General features: G+C 56.1%; 2 protein-coding genes and 1 long non-coding RNA gene across 6 annotated transcripts in view; 1 reads left to right on the top strand and 2 right to left on the bottom strand.

Moving 5' to 3' along the window:
• The window catches only part of SMARCB1 (SWI/SNF related BAF chromatin remodeling complex subunit B1), a 34304-nt gene extending 31838 nt beyond the window's left edge, over positions 1-2466 (bottom strand). For 2 of the 3 annotated variants that reach the window (XM_060613112.2, XM_060613114.2), the window contains exon 1: positions 2201-2466. In XM_060613112.2, coding sequence (XP_060469095.1) covers positions 2201-2293 — 93 coding nt within the window. In that variant the 5' untranslated portion in view covers positions 2294-2466. Of the gene's footprint in view, positions 1-1347; positions 1405-2200 lie in introns of those variants that run through there. The other variant, XM_078435476.1, reaches the window with a different exon arrangement.
• Positions 2467-3650: 1184 nt separating this feature from the next.
• On the bottom strand, positions 3651-14025 carry MMP11 (matrix metallopeptidase 11). The gene is made up of 8 exons (XM_060613109.3): positions 13864-14025; positions 8492-8718; positions 7427-7570; positions 7215-7348; positions 6833-7074; positions 6530-6746; positions 5489-5746; positions 3651-4525 (listed from the first exon to the last, which is right to left on the bottom strand). Exons 1-8 carry the CDS (start codon positions 13972-13974, stop codon positions 4392-4394), a joined length of 1467 nt encoding a protein of 488 aa, XP_060469092.3. The 5' UTR covers positions 13975-14025; the 3' UTR covers positions 3651-4391.
• On the top strand, positions 4503-15991 carry LOC144613855 (uncharacterized). 2 transcript variants are annotated; one of them, XR_013551304.2, is made up of 5 exons: positions 4503-5427; positions 7180-7272; positions 14791-14900; positions 14993-15099; positions 15845-15991. It is a non-coding gene; the product is annotated as an uncharacterized LOC144613855 (long non-coding RNA). The 2 variants fall into 2 exon arrangements; XR_013551303.2 differs by lacking the exon at positions 14791-14900.
• Positions 15992-16038: the final 47 nt, after the last annotated feature.

The following is a 16038-nucleotide window of genomic DNA, read 5'->3' as shown; positions in this document are numbered from 1 at the left end:
TGGGATTCTCTCTCTCCTTCTCTCTCTCTCTCTGCCCCTCCCCTGCTCACACACACTCTGTCTCTCAAATAAATAAACTTATCGCAGGTCCTATAGTGCTCCAGGACGCCTAGATCCTTCCCAAGACCCCTGAACTTTGGAGACTGGAGCTTGCCTTCCTGGGTTTCCCCCAAACCAACCTATGCCCTCTCTGGACCTGTTTCCCAAATGTAAAATGAAGGTGTGAACCTGGGGATTTCTTAGGGTCCTCTCAGCTCTGTGACTCTGGCTTAGTGAACACAGCTGCCTGCAGATGGGGGGAGAAGAGTGACACACGCACTTGCTGCAATCACACAATGCCTTCCCAAAGCTGCTCCACAGATGTGGCATGGGGGCACTGGATGTGTTGCTATGGCTGACCCACCTCTCTGAATATGGTGCCTGTTTTCCAAGGGAAAGGGACCTGCAGGCCATCCACCACCCAACGCTGTCACAGGAGCTTCTGGTTATCAAGAGTCAGCCTCCTGATCTTGAACCCTTCTCAGACCTCCAGAGGTTCAGCCTGGCCCAAGAGAGTAGATGTCTCTCCCCTCTCCCATGTGGGACTCTATAGACTGGGTCTCAGGACAATTGTTCTTACTCAACAGGGCTGAAAGAGAAGACTGCAATTAGCCTTCTAGAAACGAAGGCATGTTACGGGGAAGATCTTGAGGCCATCAAGTCTAAGCATCTTCCACACATGAAAAAAGTTACCAGGATACAGACAGCTCTTCTTCCCATCTGGCTACATGCTCCCTCTCAATATACTCCACCTAAGAAATGAAAGCTTCCTTCTCAAAAGTAGCACCCACTGAAAGTCAAAGCCAAACTGACTGCTTTTCCTGTCCATTAGATCGGTTAAAGGCTTCTTTAAACAATCTGCCCAGTATCATTTGGGAACTCCTCAAGTGCCTTCTATCCTACATTTAGGCAGCTTCCTACTGGTCAATGAGGATGATTCCAAGCTGTGGCACATGGATAGGCACTGACTCCACTTCCCCGGTAATATCTGAAGAGCAGCATTTATGTCATAACATGAAAAACGTATTGCATCCTGCCCTTTTTGTTTTATAAAAATTGGTGAAAAACGGAAACACTAAAGTCCTGATACTACTGACAACAGTGGTATCCTAACCTGATCCAACTAAAACAAGTCAGGAACCACAGGGGGTCATTCATTCATGCTATGTTCAGTTGTGAAGGGGAGAAAAAAAACTATTAAAAAAAAAAAAAGAATGAAACGTTGGCATAGGATACTGAACACCACTACAAGGAAAGACAACGCTGGGCATTCTGAAACTGCTTTAGCTCTCCAGGATTGGCACTTACCTCATTATACAGGAAAGACTCTACAGCTTGGTATTTGCACATCTGAACTGCATATCCCACAATTAAAAAAAAAAAAAAAAAAGGAATATACACTAGCTGGGGATTGCTTTTGGATCAAAAAGGGGTAGTTTGAAGCAACCTGGAAAAACAGTAGACTTAGTACAAACTCCCCTTTGAAGGACGAGGTGTAGGGTTTTCCTAAAATCAGCTGTTCAGCTGACTCATAAAAATGCTGTCACTTCTGGTCAAGAATCAAAGATATTTAGAATCCTTTCCTCATAATTCTGAGTTAAATTCAAGATAGCCAAAGCGTCAACTGGTTCTGAACTGATCTAGCTCAGGGACTGGGGCCTTAGCCACCCAAAACAGGATATCCATCCTCCTCCCTATTTCCTCATTGGTAAGTAACAGCAACCAACACTTTGCGAGATGAGACATCAGTAAACCCCATGTTTTCAATCTGAGATTTCACGATCCCAAACGCAGCAGTGGAGGAGGGATACAAGCGAAGCTTCCAAAATCTCTCCTCCAGGCGCCCCAGGGGCTAACCGAAACATCCCGTTTCTCTGCGGCTGGCTGGAGCTGTACCAACTCAGGATGGAACCAGTGGCTCCTCGCAGTGCCCTAAGCCCTGGCAGCAATGGGCGACCCCCACCAAGACAAAATGAGTAAGTAATCCCAGACAGCCGACGTGCGCGGGGCGGAGCCAGACAGGCCCCACCCCGCCCTGACGCAACGCGCGCACGCGCCCGCCCGCCGCGATGAATGGAGACGCGCGCTCCCGGCAAGCAGACCCGCCCCGAGGCTCCCGCGGGGCCGAGGCTGGGGAGGGTGAGGACGCGCGGCGGGCTACCTCAGAGCCGATCATGTAGAATTCTCCGTCGTCTTCTAGCTGGAACTTGACGGGCTTCTGCCCGAAGGTCTTGCTCAGCGCCATCATCATCATTTCGGCGGCGGAGGCGGGCGGCCGAGGCCGAGCTGCAAGGGATCGGGAGGACTGAGGAGGAGCCGAGCCTTGCCGAGCCGAGAACAGCCGAGACCGGGCGGCGAAGGGCGGACAGATCAGGTGCTAGAGCCGCCTCCGGGCTCTTCAGCCGCCGCCGCAAAGGACCAGGCCGCCCTCAGTGCGCAAGCGCGGGCGTTGACGCTGACGCGCGCGCCACCGCCTCCCTAACAAAAGGCCGGAGAGCGCCCCTTCGGGCCGCTTAAAGGAACCGCGACCCGTTTCTTCCAGACTGCTTCCCTAGTGGAGGTACTCCGAAGAATTTCTCACGGACAGAAATAGCAACAGAGGCCCTGACTCAAGCGGTGATTTTTCCAGCCTCACAGCTGGGACTAGAACTCAGCCCAGTGGAGGAGGAGCAAAACGAGGCCTGAGGCCAAGAGGAGGCCAGAGCTACCTGTGCCTCAGTTTCACCACCCGAAACACGCAGTGTAGTTGAGTAGATAAGAGGGATCCTAGGAACAGATACCCCGGTTCCAGGCCCACAGGTGTTCCTGCGGCTGTGGAGATGGGCAGAATGGCAACACTGGGTGAGGGGTTGGCATGGGCAAAGGCTCCCCAGGCTTGGCAGGATTCCAAGGCCCAGGTGGCATTTGGTTTGGCTGGGGCATCGGTGAGCTAGAGGGGAGGGAAACTTCTCCATTTCTCTGCACTCTTCCTTAACTCTGCACTCTGTGTCTACAGCAAGTGCAGCCGTGGGGTGCTGAGCAAAACTAGATAAGCCTGCCCTGCAGAGCTTACAGCCAGGACTGGGGCTAACAATAATGAAAGCATCAAAGCATCCGTGTTTGGTTGCACAATGCAGCAGATCAAAAACGGCCCGCTGCTGACAGTTTCATATGGTTCAGTCTAATAAAATTGCAGCTGTGATAGGTGCTACTATGAAGAAGATACACATGGGGCTGGGGGGCAGGGCAAGGAGACCCTTGAGAGTTAGGTGGGGTCAGCTGTGGTGACCATGAGTTTTGTTCCTGTCCTGACAGCAGTGAGAAACAAAGTATTTTAGGATCAAAACTGCGGTGTGGCATGACCAGATAAAGTGGCCACCACTTGGTGGAGGATGTTGAGGGGCCAGCGGGGAAGCAGGGAATCAATTACAAAGCCACTCCAGTCCCACCAGGCTAGATGGAGGAATGGAGCAAGAGGAGCCATGGCACTGCATCCAGCCCCAAGGACCAGAAGCTTGGGTGGGTGGGAGTAGGCTGTGACCAGGACACAGCAGGTGCTGAGTTGGCTCCCAGGTCCCCAGCTCTTCCCCCCTTCTGGCCTCATAGTTACAGAAAGAACCCAGGCAGGCAAGTAGAAAATAACCATATTTAATGACAGTACTCAGTAGAAAAAAAAAAAAAAAAAAGGCTTTGTACACACTGTACACACATTTACATGATTTTGGAGGATCCCAGTGCTGGGATGAGGGCTGGGAAGGATCTAGCCCAAGACAGGATTGAGGTATGTTGGGGCTTCAAGGGCCCGGGTCTCCAGCAGGAAGCACTCCCATCCCCAGCTGACTCTGGACCTTTTGGCCTGGATCCTGGGGAACATATCCCTAGGATCACCAACTAGAAAGCAGCCAGATCCAAGCACCTGCCCAGAGCTGACCTCTCAAGAAAAGGTAGAAGGCAGTGGTGCCCCTGGCCCCCCTATGCCAGCACCCTGCAGGAACCTCACAGCAGGGAGGGAATGAGGGCTTCAGCTCCCCCAGCCCTGCTGAGGTGCTACCCTGAGGGATAAGTATAGAAACTGAGGGCAGAAGGCTTTGACTGTGACCTGCACAGGTTGGGTAGGGCTGGCCTGAGACCACCCTCACCCTCAAGTAATGCCAGAGTCTTCTCGCCTAGTCCAAAGCAGTTGCTGGCAGGTGACCACGACCTGCGTGGCCCTCCCTGCAGTTGTCAAGGTGACAGCAGCCCCTCCCTACCCTCCTGAGGAAACACAGGCTCCATCCTGTGCCTGGTACCCACAGCCACAAGGATGGCCACTGGTCTCTATCCAATATCAGTGGCCTGGCAGGAGTCAGGAGCGCTGAGGGCATCCAAGTCAGTTAGCGGAAAGTGTTGGCAGGCTCGGTACAGCCGAAGAAGTCAGGGCCCACGAGGCGGGGAAAGCCCTCCAGGGCCTTCACCTTCACAGGGTCGAACTTCCAATAGAGGCGACCTCGCAGAAAGTAGGCATAGCCTGAGGAGAGAGGAGGGTCAGACCTGGGTGAGTGGACACTGGGCCCTGCACCTGCCAGTCAAGGTGTGCCCAGGGACAGGCACAGGAGGAAGTCAGATTCTCAGGGCTTGACCACTGTTGTGTTTCTTGAAACCTGCAGGCCCCAGGGTGACTTTTCTGGAACCTTCAATCCCTTGGAGTACTACCTGTCCCAAGATCTGATCTGGGCTATCATTCCAGCTTGACAGATGCCTGGAGCCTCAGAAACTCAACTCCTACCTCTCAGGAAAGCAAGTCTCCCTCCCCTCACCCCACCCCACCCCACCCCCATGTCAGTTCTATTCCTGTACCTGCCAGCCAGACTATAGACCAGCATCCTGAGGCAAGGTGGGCCATGCAGGTGACCCAGAGCCCCAGAGCTACCACAGGACTACTCTCCCAGTAGGTCCTGATGGGGGAGAACACAGAAGCAAGCCTCAGGGTATGGGGGAAAAAGTACTGGACTGCAAGTCCCACTCTAGTCCTTCAAGATAGTAGGCCAGTTCAGTGGTTAGGAGCAGGGACTGCCTGGGTGGGAGGTCTGGCTCCCCACTGTCCATCTAAGTGGTCCAGTTAGGGACCTCATTACGTGAACTTCTGTTTGCCCCTCTGGAAACTGGGTTCACAACAAGTATTATGTCAGAGGGCTGTTCTGAGAACTGCATGAGACATAAGGAGCTTAGCACTGTGCCTAGAACATCATCGGTCCTCAGTGTGCAGCAGCTATTATTTTACCAGCTATACTGAGAGACCTGGGCAAGTCCTGGCACCTCTCTAGCCCTCAGTATTCCCATCTGCAGTATGGGGGCCTGGCCTTGCCCTGGCACAAGGAGGAGGGTGGACAAAGGACCCGTGATGAGGAGCTAATGCCCAGCTACCACCAGGTAGGAGATGTGGCTCTTACACCACTTGTACCAGCCACTCCTCTCCCCCCCCTCAACGCACCATCAGCATCCTGGAAGGCGGCGTCAATCTCAGAGGGCACTCCTCGCCAGTCAGTCACCCGGCGGGGCACAGGGTTGTCCACACGGCGGGTGCTAAGGTGGAAGCGCCAGTAGTCTCCATCTCGGAAGAAGTAGATCTTGTTCTTCTCAGGGCCCCAGGCCAAGGCAGCCTGGATGGGGGGCCCCTGCAGCCCCAGCTCAGAGAGGGGTGAAGGGCCCAGGACTGGCTTCTCACCATTGTATACCCAGTACTGAGTGCCTGCCAGAGAGGGAAGGCTGCAATGGAGCTGCCCAACCACTGTACCTGGCCACCATGGACCTACCTGGCCAACACCACCGCCAGACTTTCCCGGTGTCAGTTTCCTTGTCCATAAAACACTCGGGCCAGAAATCCCACTCAGCACCCTTATCCCCAGAGGGAAGTTAGTGCCAGTAAGGACAAGTTTGGGTGATACATGCTCTGGGAGCTACTGCATGTGGAAGGTTATTCTAAACAGGAAGGAAACCTCCTGAGCTCTCGATTCTTCCCCTGGCATTTGGTTCCTTGTGACAAGTGCTTCAGATCATTCCCTGGGCCCCATCCTTGCCATAGCAGGCTTGGGCCTCTCTTGATGAAGTCCCTGCCACCTAGAATGCTTCAGGCTCTTGTCTCTCCCAGTTGAAAGTTAACAGCACGGGCTCTGGGGTTGCCAGAATGAGATCATATCCCTGCTCTGCCTTTTCCAAACTGTGCCTTTAATGAGTCACTGTACCACCTGTACTTCCCAGAGATCTCATCTCTAGAACAGGCGTACTGATCACACATACCCCCTAGGATGGCTTTGAGGGTTGAATGCATAGATGCACAGTCCACTGTGCAATGCCTTCTATCCTGCTCCCATCTTGAGAGCCACCTCCTCTGGGAGCCTCCCAGCTGTGCCCAGAGAAGTGAGTCATACTCTCCCTTGACACTGCCCATCATGTCTGCCTGGCTGTCCCTACCCTGGGCCATGATATTCCTGGCTCCTGAAGTCTCCTGAGCATGAACCCCAGTCCCCCTCACCTTGGAAGAACCAGATGTGGCCCTGGGAATCTTCAAAGGCTGCATCCACAGGGCTGGGCAGTCCCTGCCAGTGACGAGAAGCCAGTGCAGGGTAGCCAGGCTGCAGCCGGCCCCCACGCAGCCGCCACACAAAGCCCACTTTGAAGAAGAAGAGCTCGCCACGGATGGTGGAGACTGCATCAAAGGTGATCTCGCAGGCATCTGGTGGCACTTCCGGCTGGTGTGGGAGAGAAAGGCTGAGCAAGAGCCCACATTGGAGCCACAGAGGCCAAAGAGTGAAGGGAGCTGGGAGCAGGGCCTCACCTCCAGCGGGGCAATCTCGTTGTCGTCCACCCCAGCCTGAGGGCCCACAGCTGGGGGCCTAGAGGTGGGGGCTGGCCGGGGTTGGCCGTAGAGGTGCTGGATGCCCCTGCGGTCATCTGGGCTAAGACTCAATGGGTAGCGGAATGTGTAGAAAGGGGACATAAGTGCCTTAGCAGCTGTCGTGTGCTGCAGCCCCAGCACATGGCCAAATTCGTGGGCTGCCACCTGCAGAAGGTCTGTGCCTGAAAAAGGGAGAATAGCCCAGCAATCCCCAAACCTCCCACCAGAAAACACTCAAACTCCAGAGCCCAGGTCAAGGACTTATCCCCATTCTCTACTATCTGTAGTTGCCCCATCTGGAAAATGGGTCCCCAGCCCATACCCTGGTTGTTCCCGATAGTCCAGGTCTCGTCATAGTCAAAGTGGACATCTCCTTCTCGGTGAGTCTTGGGAAAAAAGGCATGAGCCAGGATGCCCCCAGGTCCATCAAATGGCAGGTTGTCTCCATGCCAGTACCTATGGGTGGGTGGGCAGAGTCAGTGGCTACTGACAGGTGGGGCTAGTTCCCAGAGGAGTCTTAGGTAACTGGTTCACCTGGTAAAATCAATCATGATGTCAGCATGGCCCTCATGGACCTCGGTGAAGGTAAGTGGCGTCACCTCGCTCCACACTTGTAGGGCCTCTGCCACCGTCTGCCGCACCTGCTCCCGTACCAGCTGCCAGGGGAACCGGAGGATCCTGGGGGAAGGAGGAGGGGTCTGGGCCTTGCTTGGGACAGTCCCCTGATGGCTGTTGGACCCGGAGTTGCCCCTGGATGCTCAGTGGGGATGCATGCACATGGGACACGTGCCAAGTGTGCTCTGGGCCTCAGCTATGGTCCCTCGTCCACATGGGAACATCTCTGTGTGGGTTTGTATGGCCTTTGGTACACACAGGTGTCTGCATTTGGTGGAAAGAATGCAGGACCAGGAGCTCCAAGACCCACCTTCTAGACCTGATGGTGCCACTCACTGTGTGGAGACCTTGCCCTTTCACCCCAGTCTTGGTTTTCAGTTCCCCACCCAGGATATTTCTGAGCTCCAATCTGTGTGACACCACACCATCTGTCACATGCCATCCATCCCAGGCCAGCTCTCCACCTGTAGGACAAGTCTGACCTTCCACATCACTCCCAGTATTACTTGCTCACTCACCACTATTCCCATCGGCATGGACCCCAAGCTATGATGGTAGGTCTGAACAATGATGTGGTTAATGCCGAGAGGACCGGCCATGTTTCCCTCGTTTACCACAGAGTCCCAGGGCAGGCCTGGTGCTTACTATGTCCCCAGTAGGGGTTGCCTGGGTGACTGAAGGCCCCCCGCCCCACATGTCAATGGAGCCACCAGGTGTGTGCTGAGACTTTTTGTGTGTTGACAGAGCTACTGCCCCTCTGATGTGGGAAGGCATGGCTATGGTGGGGTGTTGTCTGCGTGTGCATCTAAGTTGGGGTTTAGTGAGTTGGTCCATGGATGGCTCAGGGGTCGGTGGACACACAGGTCTATTAACCACAGAGATCTGGCTCTAGCACGTGTCTCAAGAAGCAAGTGTGAGGGTGGCAGTTCACACACAGACACACAGGTAGGTCTAGAGCCTGCTCCCACAGCCACTGGCCCCTACCTGTAGGTGAGGTCTGTTTTCTCCCAGCGCCCGCCTGATAGCACAAACCGCTTTTGTCGGTTGCGGGCACTCAGCCCATCGGGTGGGTCAGGCACACCGCAGCGGGGAGGTCTGGGGCTGCTTGCTGGCTGGAGAGTCTCCTGGGCGGTAGGGGCAGGTGCCAGGCTGCTGGGAGCAGCTTCATGCCAGGACTGTGGCCCCCTCCTCACATGGCGGCGGGGTGCATCCTGGGCAGGAGAGAGGATGTGAAGGCCTGATCAGGCCTTGGGACCTCATGGCCCATCAGCATACTCATGCTCAACCTGGCCCACCTTGCAGATGGGCAAACTGAGGGCAAGAGAAGGGGTGTGCCAGCCATCACACAACAGGGCCCTTTGTCATGGACTGGCTCAGATTTCCTGTGTCTTCCTGGAGGGCCTGGGCTGTCTGTCCAGCCACTTGGGCCAGTAAGGTCTGGGTGGGGATGCAGCCCCTGACTCCACACACACCCAGGAATGGATCCCACAAAGCTTTCAAGGAAAGGCCAAGCAAGCTCCTCCTGCTCCCCCTACTGGTCCCCACCCCTCCCACCCCAGCAAAGCTTTTTTGCCTCCTTTTCTTCCTTCCTCCACTCCGCCCCCCAACTCTACCCTCTCCAATTACCTAAGCAGGCTCCTGCCCAGGGCCCCCAACACTGCCACACCCCAGTGTGGGTCTGCAGCCCTGTGGCACAGCCTTGGTTTGCTCACCTGACAAATGGGGATGATACCTCCCCAGTGTTGGGCCATGCTTGGGCAGGGGGAGACAGACAATTCCCAGATGCCCAGCCCCACCCAGCCCTGGGGCCAGACTGGAGCCCCAGCACCGCAGATGGGGATTCTAACACAGAGCTCCCACCCCCTGCAACATCCAGGGCAGAGGTCACAGTTTTCACACTTGAAAAAAGCACAAGCTCAGAGAGGTGGGGAGACCCTTCAAGATCACACAGCAAGGGCATGGCGGAGCCAGGTGAGGAATCTGGTGTCCAGGCAGGAATCAGAAGGTAGTTTCGGGATACTTTGCAAAGCTGGAGAGGCATGGAGCTGTACCATTGGCTAGAGACTAAGTGCCTGCCTGGTCTGGGGCTGACTGGTCTGGGTGGTTGGGGCCTCCCCCACAGCCATATTTGGGGTGGGAGCCAGGTCACCCAGGCCCCACCCTCGCCCTTAGCCTCTGGCAGCTCTCCCAGGCAGTAGGCGTCCCAGGGCTCTGATCCTTGTCCCAGTGCCCCTAGTCTCTCAATTCCAGGGCCACTAATAACTCAACCTCTCAGAGTCACCCAGACTCAACCCTAAGAACACCCCACTAGAAAGGGGTCTTCTGAACACCCAGGGGCACAGCTACCTGAGATATGAGAAAAAACCCTGGACCAGCTTTCTGATTTCAGAACTTGCTTATTGAATGGTTAGTTACCTGGCAGAGCCCAGCCTCACTGGGTTGTGGGTTCCTGTTGATATTGGACTTACTGCTAGTTAAGTACTTCTCACTCTTGCAGTTCACCTGTATCCAGGACCCTACCAACAGTTCCACAGACATGCTCTTAGCCCCTGATGGTACCTCTCACTAACTCTACTGTCATTATCCCCCATTTCTCAGATGAGAAAACAGAACCCAGAGAAGTTAAGCAACTAGCCCAGGTAACAGCTGACTGGTGGTAGGCTGTCTGTGCTCACAACCCACTCCCTACCTGCTACCTCTGCTGTGCTCTTCAGGCTGGAGCCACCCTTCCCCTGGAGGAGGGATCCAGGCTGCCCTCACTTTGGTGACAGAAGAGAAGGAATGGGAAATTATTAAGCACCTGCTACTTTCCTGGGCACTCTGTCAGCTCTTTGAACCTCTACCCCCACACCCCCAATAAGGTGGGGATGATATATATGTGAGGTCTCCCATTGAGGATATGGACCCCAAGTCTGTGTGCCTAGCCATAAGAGCCTGCCCTTTCTCCTCCCCACACTGCCCCCTTGACTTCCTAGATAAACAGATTCCTTCCCCCAATCCTGGAAAGGGTAAGACTGGGTTGTCCCCTGGGATCCCCAAGTAGCCCAGAGCCCAGCTGACCAGCTCTATTTACGCCTGTAAGCAGAAATCCCTTATCTCCTCTGCCCTGCAGTGAGGCCTGGACCAGCCAGCCATGGAGGGAGGGTAGGTAATGGACACACACACCATACCTTCCTCTCCTGCCCCCATGAGGCATGACAGGTCCTTGCCCAGACCGCTGGATCATGGCACTCTCAGTCCAACAGCAAGAGTCACAGTCTGAGATTCAGAAGGGCCAGTTCTAGGCCATGCTCACCCTGGATAGAGTGCCCCTGGCCAAGTCCCTGCCCTCTTTTTAGCTTTGACTTCTCTGTCAAAGGGGGAAGGTACTACAGCAGAGGGCTGAATAACCTCCCTCCCTGGTGCCCACTGCAGCATCTGGCACAGAGAAGAGCCTCTTGCCTGGCCCACCCCCTTGCCCCTGTGGGTCCTCCCCTCCCACACCTGGAAATCTGCTCTCACCACACATGCTACAGCTTCCACCACCCACCTCGTGTCCTGCTCCCCCAAAGTTCCCAGACTACATCATAAACAGGAATTGCAGCTAGCAAAGGTAGCTTGCAGGCCCAGAGAAGACTGACTTGTGCAGGGTCTCCCAGAAAGCCAGAGGTTCATGCTCACTGTCCATGTCACATTCATTGGTCTTGGAGAGTGAGTGAGCAGGAGGCCCTAGAATCAAGGTCTCCAGCCAGCGGTACTTTCCAGTATTTGTTTTCTGGAGCCATCATTTAATGGCTCTTGGCCTCAGTTTCCCCATTACTGGGATGGGACACATGCTCCCTGCCCTGCTGACATCCTACACTTCATCTTTATGAGCCTTTTCTGGCCTGGGGTCAGACACCCTAACTGAAAGTCCTGGCCCAGAGCCCCTTTCAGATCCCTAAGACCGGTGTGCTTGGTTCTCCCAAGGCTGCTGGGATTCTGTGAGGTGGGGTGGTGGGCACAGACCATGCCTGGTCTCATCTACGGGAGGGTTGGGTAGCAGACACCACCACATTTCTCAGAGGAAGAAAGAGAGCCCAGAGAGGTCAAGGACTTTGCCCAGGGTCACACAGTAAGTCAGAAGAGAGCTGGACCTAGACCTGGGGCCCATGCTTCTTCTACCCACAAGGCCCCCCTCCCCCTACCTCCTCAGCTCTTGGCCTGTCTCCAAAACCCACGTTCCTGAGAAGTGTTTCTTCTTTCGATGCCTTCCCTCCTCCTCCTCCTCCTAGGCCAGGAGCCTTCCTTGGCCTGCCCTGTGGTGGGCACTGAGCTCACTCACCCTGCCTTCCTCTTGCGGGGCACCAAATCACAGCCTCAAACATACAAGGAACTTCTCAGCTGACTCAGTCTCCTGGCTGAGCTAGATAGAGGCTTGGGGTCAGTGCCTGGGCAACTTCCAATCCAGAAAACGGAAGGCCTTGGATAAAGGACCCCAAGCCAGGAAACTGCTGGGTAAGGCCAGGTTAGTTTTGCCCCTCTCTGAGCCTCAGTTTGCTATTGGTCCAACGGGGATAACTAATAAAGACGGCTCTGCCTTCTGCTGTTGGTAGGAGGCGACCCTGATGGGAGGGCACTTTGTTAGGCTGTGAGAAAGAATGGGGAGCATCACTACACCATTCTATGCAGCACCATGCCCCTCTGAGGCTCAGAGAAGTCAAGCAACCTGCCCAAGTTGTGCAGCCAGGCAATAGGCAGGTCCACCAACTGCCCCACATTGAACCTAATCTTCTCCCCACCCCAGTCCCTGCTGGCTCCAGGAACAAACGCAGCCTCTGTCCTACAGGACTGCAGGGCTTTCATCAACCCTGAAAGCTGTGAACTGGGATGGATAAATATTTACAGAGCTTTCCTGGCCCCTGTGATGGCAGCCTGGGGATAAACACGTTGAAGGCGACCCCAAATGCTCCCTGCATATCTGCAGAGTGACAGACAACAGCCCAGCTCAAACCTGGCCCCAACTGACGTTGCACAAGTGTCAAAGTGGCAGCCAGAGGTGACATTGTGTCTCCAGAGTGACTGGTTGTGCCCTCTCCTCCCATTACCTCATTTAATCCTCAGTGCCCTGTTATCCCCCACCCACCCGCCAAGACTGAGGGGTGGGATCCTAAGACACAAGAGGTCTCACCTAGGGCACCAGGTTTAAGCCCAGATCTCTCTAATTCCTGAACCTGTGAGGTCAACTGGCTACCCAGGGTGATTTCTGACTCTCCCAAGTTCAAAGGGAGTGAGAAGAGTTGGGGAAGAGGCAGAGCCTTGGGACTGAGGTACCTCCTTTCCCTAACCGACCCATCCTGTCCTCTTTTGCTCCCATAGCCAGGATGGGGCAAGCTGGCCAGGGTAGAGCTGGTGTGACTGGAGAGAGGGGCCCAGGCTGGTCAGATCTCCCTCCTCCAGATGGTCTCACGACTCCTGCCTGGCACACCTCCTAATGCTCCCATCCCTACCTGGGCGGTCTGTATGCTTCAGCTGAGATCCAGGGGGCTTGTGGGCTTGCAGCTGCCCAGGTTCTGCGTGGCCACCCTTGTGATTGGTCCCTCAAGGCCCCAAGCTGGAGGGGAGGGTACTGGGCACACACAGGCTGTCACACAACACCCCACGACTGTCCTTCCTCTACTCACTCTGCTGCCTTCTCACATGGACCGTCTTCTCTCTTCCCTTTCTCTTCCCAGCCCCTTCCTTTCTGAGGGTCTCAGCCGCCCACTTTCGGTTCTTCTTTCTTTCTCTGTCATAAACACACGCGTGTGTGTGCGCGCACACACACACACCACAGCTCTCACACTGGCTTCACACCTCCCAAACTTGCCACTTGTAGGTTCCCAGTTGGAGCCACCTCTTCTGGGCTCAGACCCCATTTGCCCCAGGGCAGTGCTGTCCTCCCAGCTCTTCTTTAATCCTCCAGCTCACTGCACCCGTGGAGGTGTGCTCACCGAGGCCACACACCGGGAGGCTGACACCAGCCTGAGGCTTTGTCCTCGCGAAGAATAGGAGGCCCTGTAACCACTCCCTCTGCTACCTGGTCCAGGAAACAACCCAGCTTCTGCAGCTGGGGAGCCGAGGAGCAGGTCCCCACGCTGGGAGGGGGCGTGCGTCTAGCGCAGAGTCCCGCCTCACCAGCCTGAGCAATCCCGGCGCAGGCTCCACTTGCACACCTCCAGGGACGGGAAGTTCACTATCTTTCACGTCCATAGGGACCCAGAAAGCGTTTCGGGTAACGTGCCGCTCCAGGCCACCCGGGCGCCCCCGTGGGTCCGGGTCCAGCTCGGTCACTGGGCCCAGCCCGCGTGCCCGGCACCCCCTCGGCGAGGAGCGGCCGACCAGCTCCAGGCACTCACCCGGGGCCGTGGGTCCCGGGCCAGCAGCTGCGGCGGCGGGAGCAACAACAGCAGTAGCGGGAGCAGGAGAGCGCGCGGGGCCGCGCCGCGGAGCCGGGCGGCCCGAGCCATCCGCCCCGGGGCTGCTGAGCCTGCTGGGCCGCGCCGGGCCACCGCCCCTTATAGCCTTCGCCCCGCCCCGGCCCCGCCCCACACGCCTTTTGTTCTAAACTCTCCCGGCAGAGGCCGCGGCCAGGGTGGGGGAGGTGGAGGGTAAGGGCTGGTCCCGCTAGGGCTGGAGGCTCGGAGACCCAGTCCTTCCTAGGATCGGGAGAGCCTGAGGTCTAAGAGTCCTGGTGTTGGGCGCCCAGGCCAGCTGGTGCTACTCCAGGCCTCACTTTCCCCGCTGTGCTGTGGGGAGTCTGACAGGAGCCGAATTTGACTCCTCCTGGTCCCTACCCCACCTTTGGAAGGGGCTTCCCTAGCTGATTTCCCTCGTGGCCTAACCTCTGACCTACTGCTAGCCTATGACAGGTGGTTGTTCCCAGGGCAAGTTCTCCTTAGAGCCTTAGCTGATGGGTCTGGAAGATGGCATAGCAGCCCCTGTGAAACAAGGGATGTGTCTCAGGGGAAATTGAGGCATAAGGAGGTGGCTAGCCAGTCCCCAGCTTAGAACATGTAGACAATTTATAAATGGGAAAACTGAGGGCCCAAGATCAGGCTTTCCCATACCAGCAGGCAAATGGAGGGGTCAGGAAGGAGGATGCTATCGGTAGACTGAGGCAGGCAGGGAGCCAGTCTCTGAGTGGGGACACTTGTGGCTCAAGAGACTAACACACTCCACAAGGGCCCTAGGGGCTAGGTTTCTGAGACCTGAGAGAGAGGAGGTGAAAATCAAAGGAGAGGGTGATGTCCATATGCTGGAAGGGATCCTCTACTCGTGACCAGGTGCCTCACCACTTCACGAAGGCAATCTGCTCCATCATGGCCAACCCCGCAGAGCCAAAACCCAAGCAGTGGCTCCCATCCTAGCAGGCAGGGTCCTGAGAGGCTGCAAGGTGAGGCTGCGGGCACCCAGCCAGGGCGTAAGAAGGGAAGGAGGCCAACAGGGAGAAGAGGGCGATCAGGCTGACTCAACCCCTCCCTCCAGGTTCGGGTCCAGGGAGCCCTCTCAGCCTCTCCAGGAAGGCTCCACAGAGACTCCTAGAGGGCCAGGAGAGGAGAGACAAGGCATCAGCTATCTTTACTACCTGGAGTGTGAGCAATCTGTTTCGTTAAAGTGACTCACTTTTACTTGGGGTGATTTCATCTTCCCTACAATTCCGGTGCTACAGGGCCCCCCACTGGCACACGGGACAGTGATAGGGGAGGGTAAAGAAATTAGAGCTCCTTCCCGCCCAAGGGTCATATGTGATTACTGCAAAATCACTCAGAAAAAAAAAACCTATAAACCTCAAGCTCCTGAAGGGCTGGGAAGCGTCCTAAATCCGCGCCTCGGCCCTTCCCTTGGTCTGGAACCCAGAGGGCCTTTGGAATGGGCAATGCTGCTAGTATGTCGCTAAACACTGTCAGTGTCCGGCGCTGCATCCGTGATGCAGGGTAGGGTGTCAGGCAGGGTGCTTGGCCGCATGGGGTGTTTCATCCCACCCCAAGAGGGTGCTGCCCAAGACTGGCCAGGGTTGTGACTCATTTAGGGCAGGGAGTCGAAGAAGGGCTCCGGACGCCCCCTGGCGGAGTTCTGGGGATGGGTCGCGCTGGGCTTTCCTTCGGGAATTTCTTCCCCGCGACCCTGACACCAAGTCGTAGTCAGTAAACCCAGTCCGTAGGAGGGGGACCAGAGTCTGGCCTGGCGCCCCGTGCCCCCCCCCCCTTGCTGGCTTCAACCGGTCGCCCCCCTGTCAAGTTCTCCCCTGGCCCTCGGACATGAACCAACTCCACTCCCAGCGCTCCGCGATAGTTTCTGAAGGGACTTTGCCCGTCGTAACCTCTCGTCACTTTGCAGCGTTGGTCCGTGTCCCCAGGGCCCACACAGCTCGGGACAGGCGCAAGGAGGAAGCAGGGTAACATTTCCAGCTAAGAAGTGAGGTGAAACGCTGAAACGAGGTGATGCTGGAAGGGACAGGTCTCGGAGACCCGCGCGAAGGTGAGAGCGGCCCCAGGCCTGGCTACTCCCTTTGGGGGCGTGTCCTCTAGGCC

The sequence above is a fragment of the Panthera onca genome, chromosome D3 (genome assembly GCF_046562875.1).
Source record: "Panthera onca isolate mPanOnc1 chromosome D3, mPanOnc1 haplotype 2, whole genome shotgun sequence".
Taxonomy (NCBI): domain Eukaryota; kingdom Metazoa; phylum Chordata; class Mammalia; order Carnivora; family Felidae; genus Panthera; species Panthera onca.
Note: the sequence above shows the minus strand (reverse complement) of the source record. Positions and strands in the feature narration are given on the sequence as shown.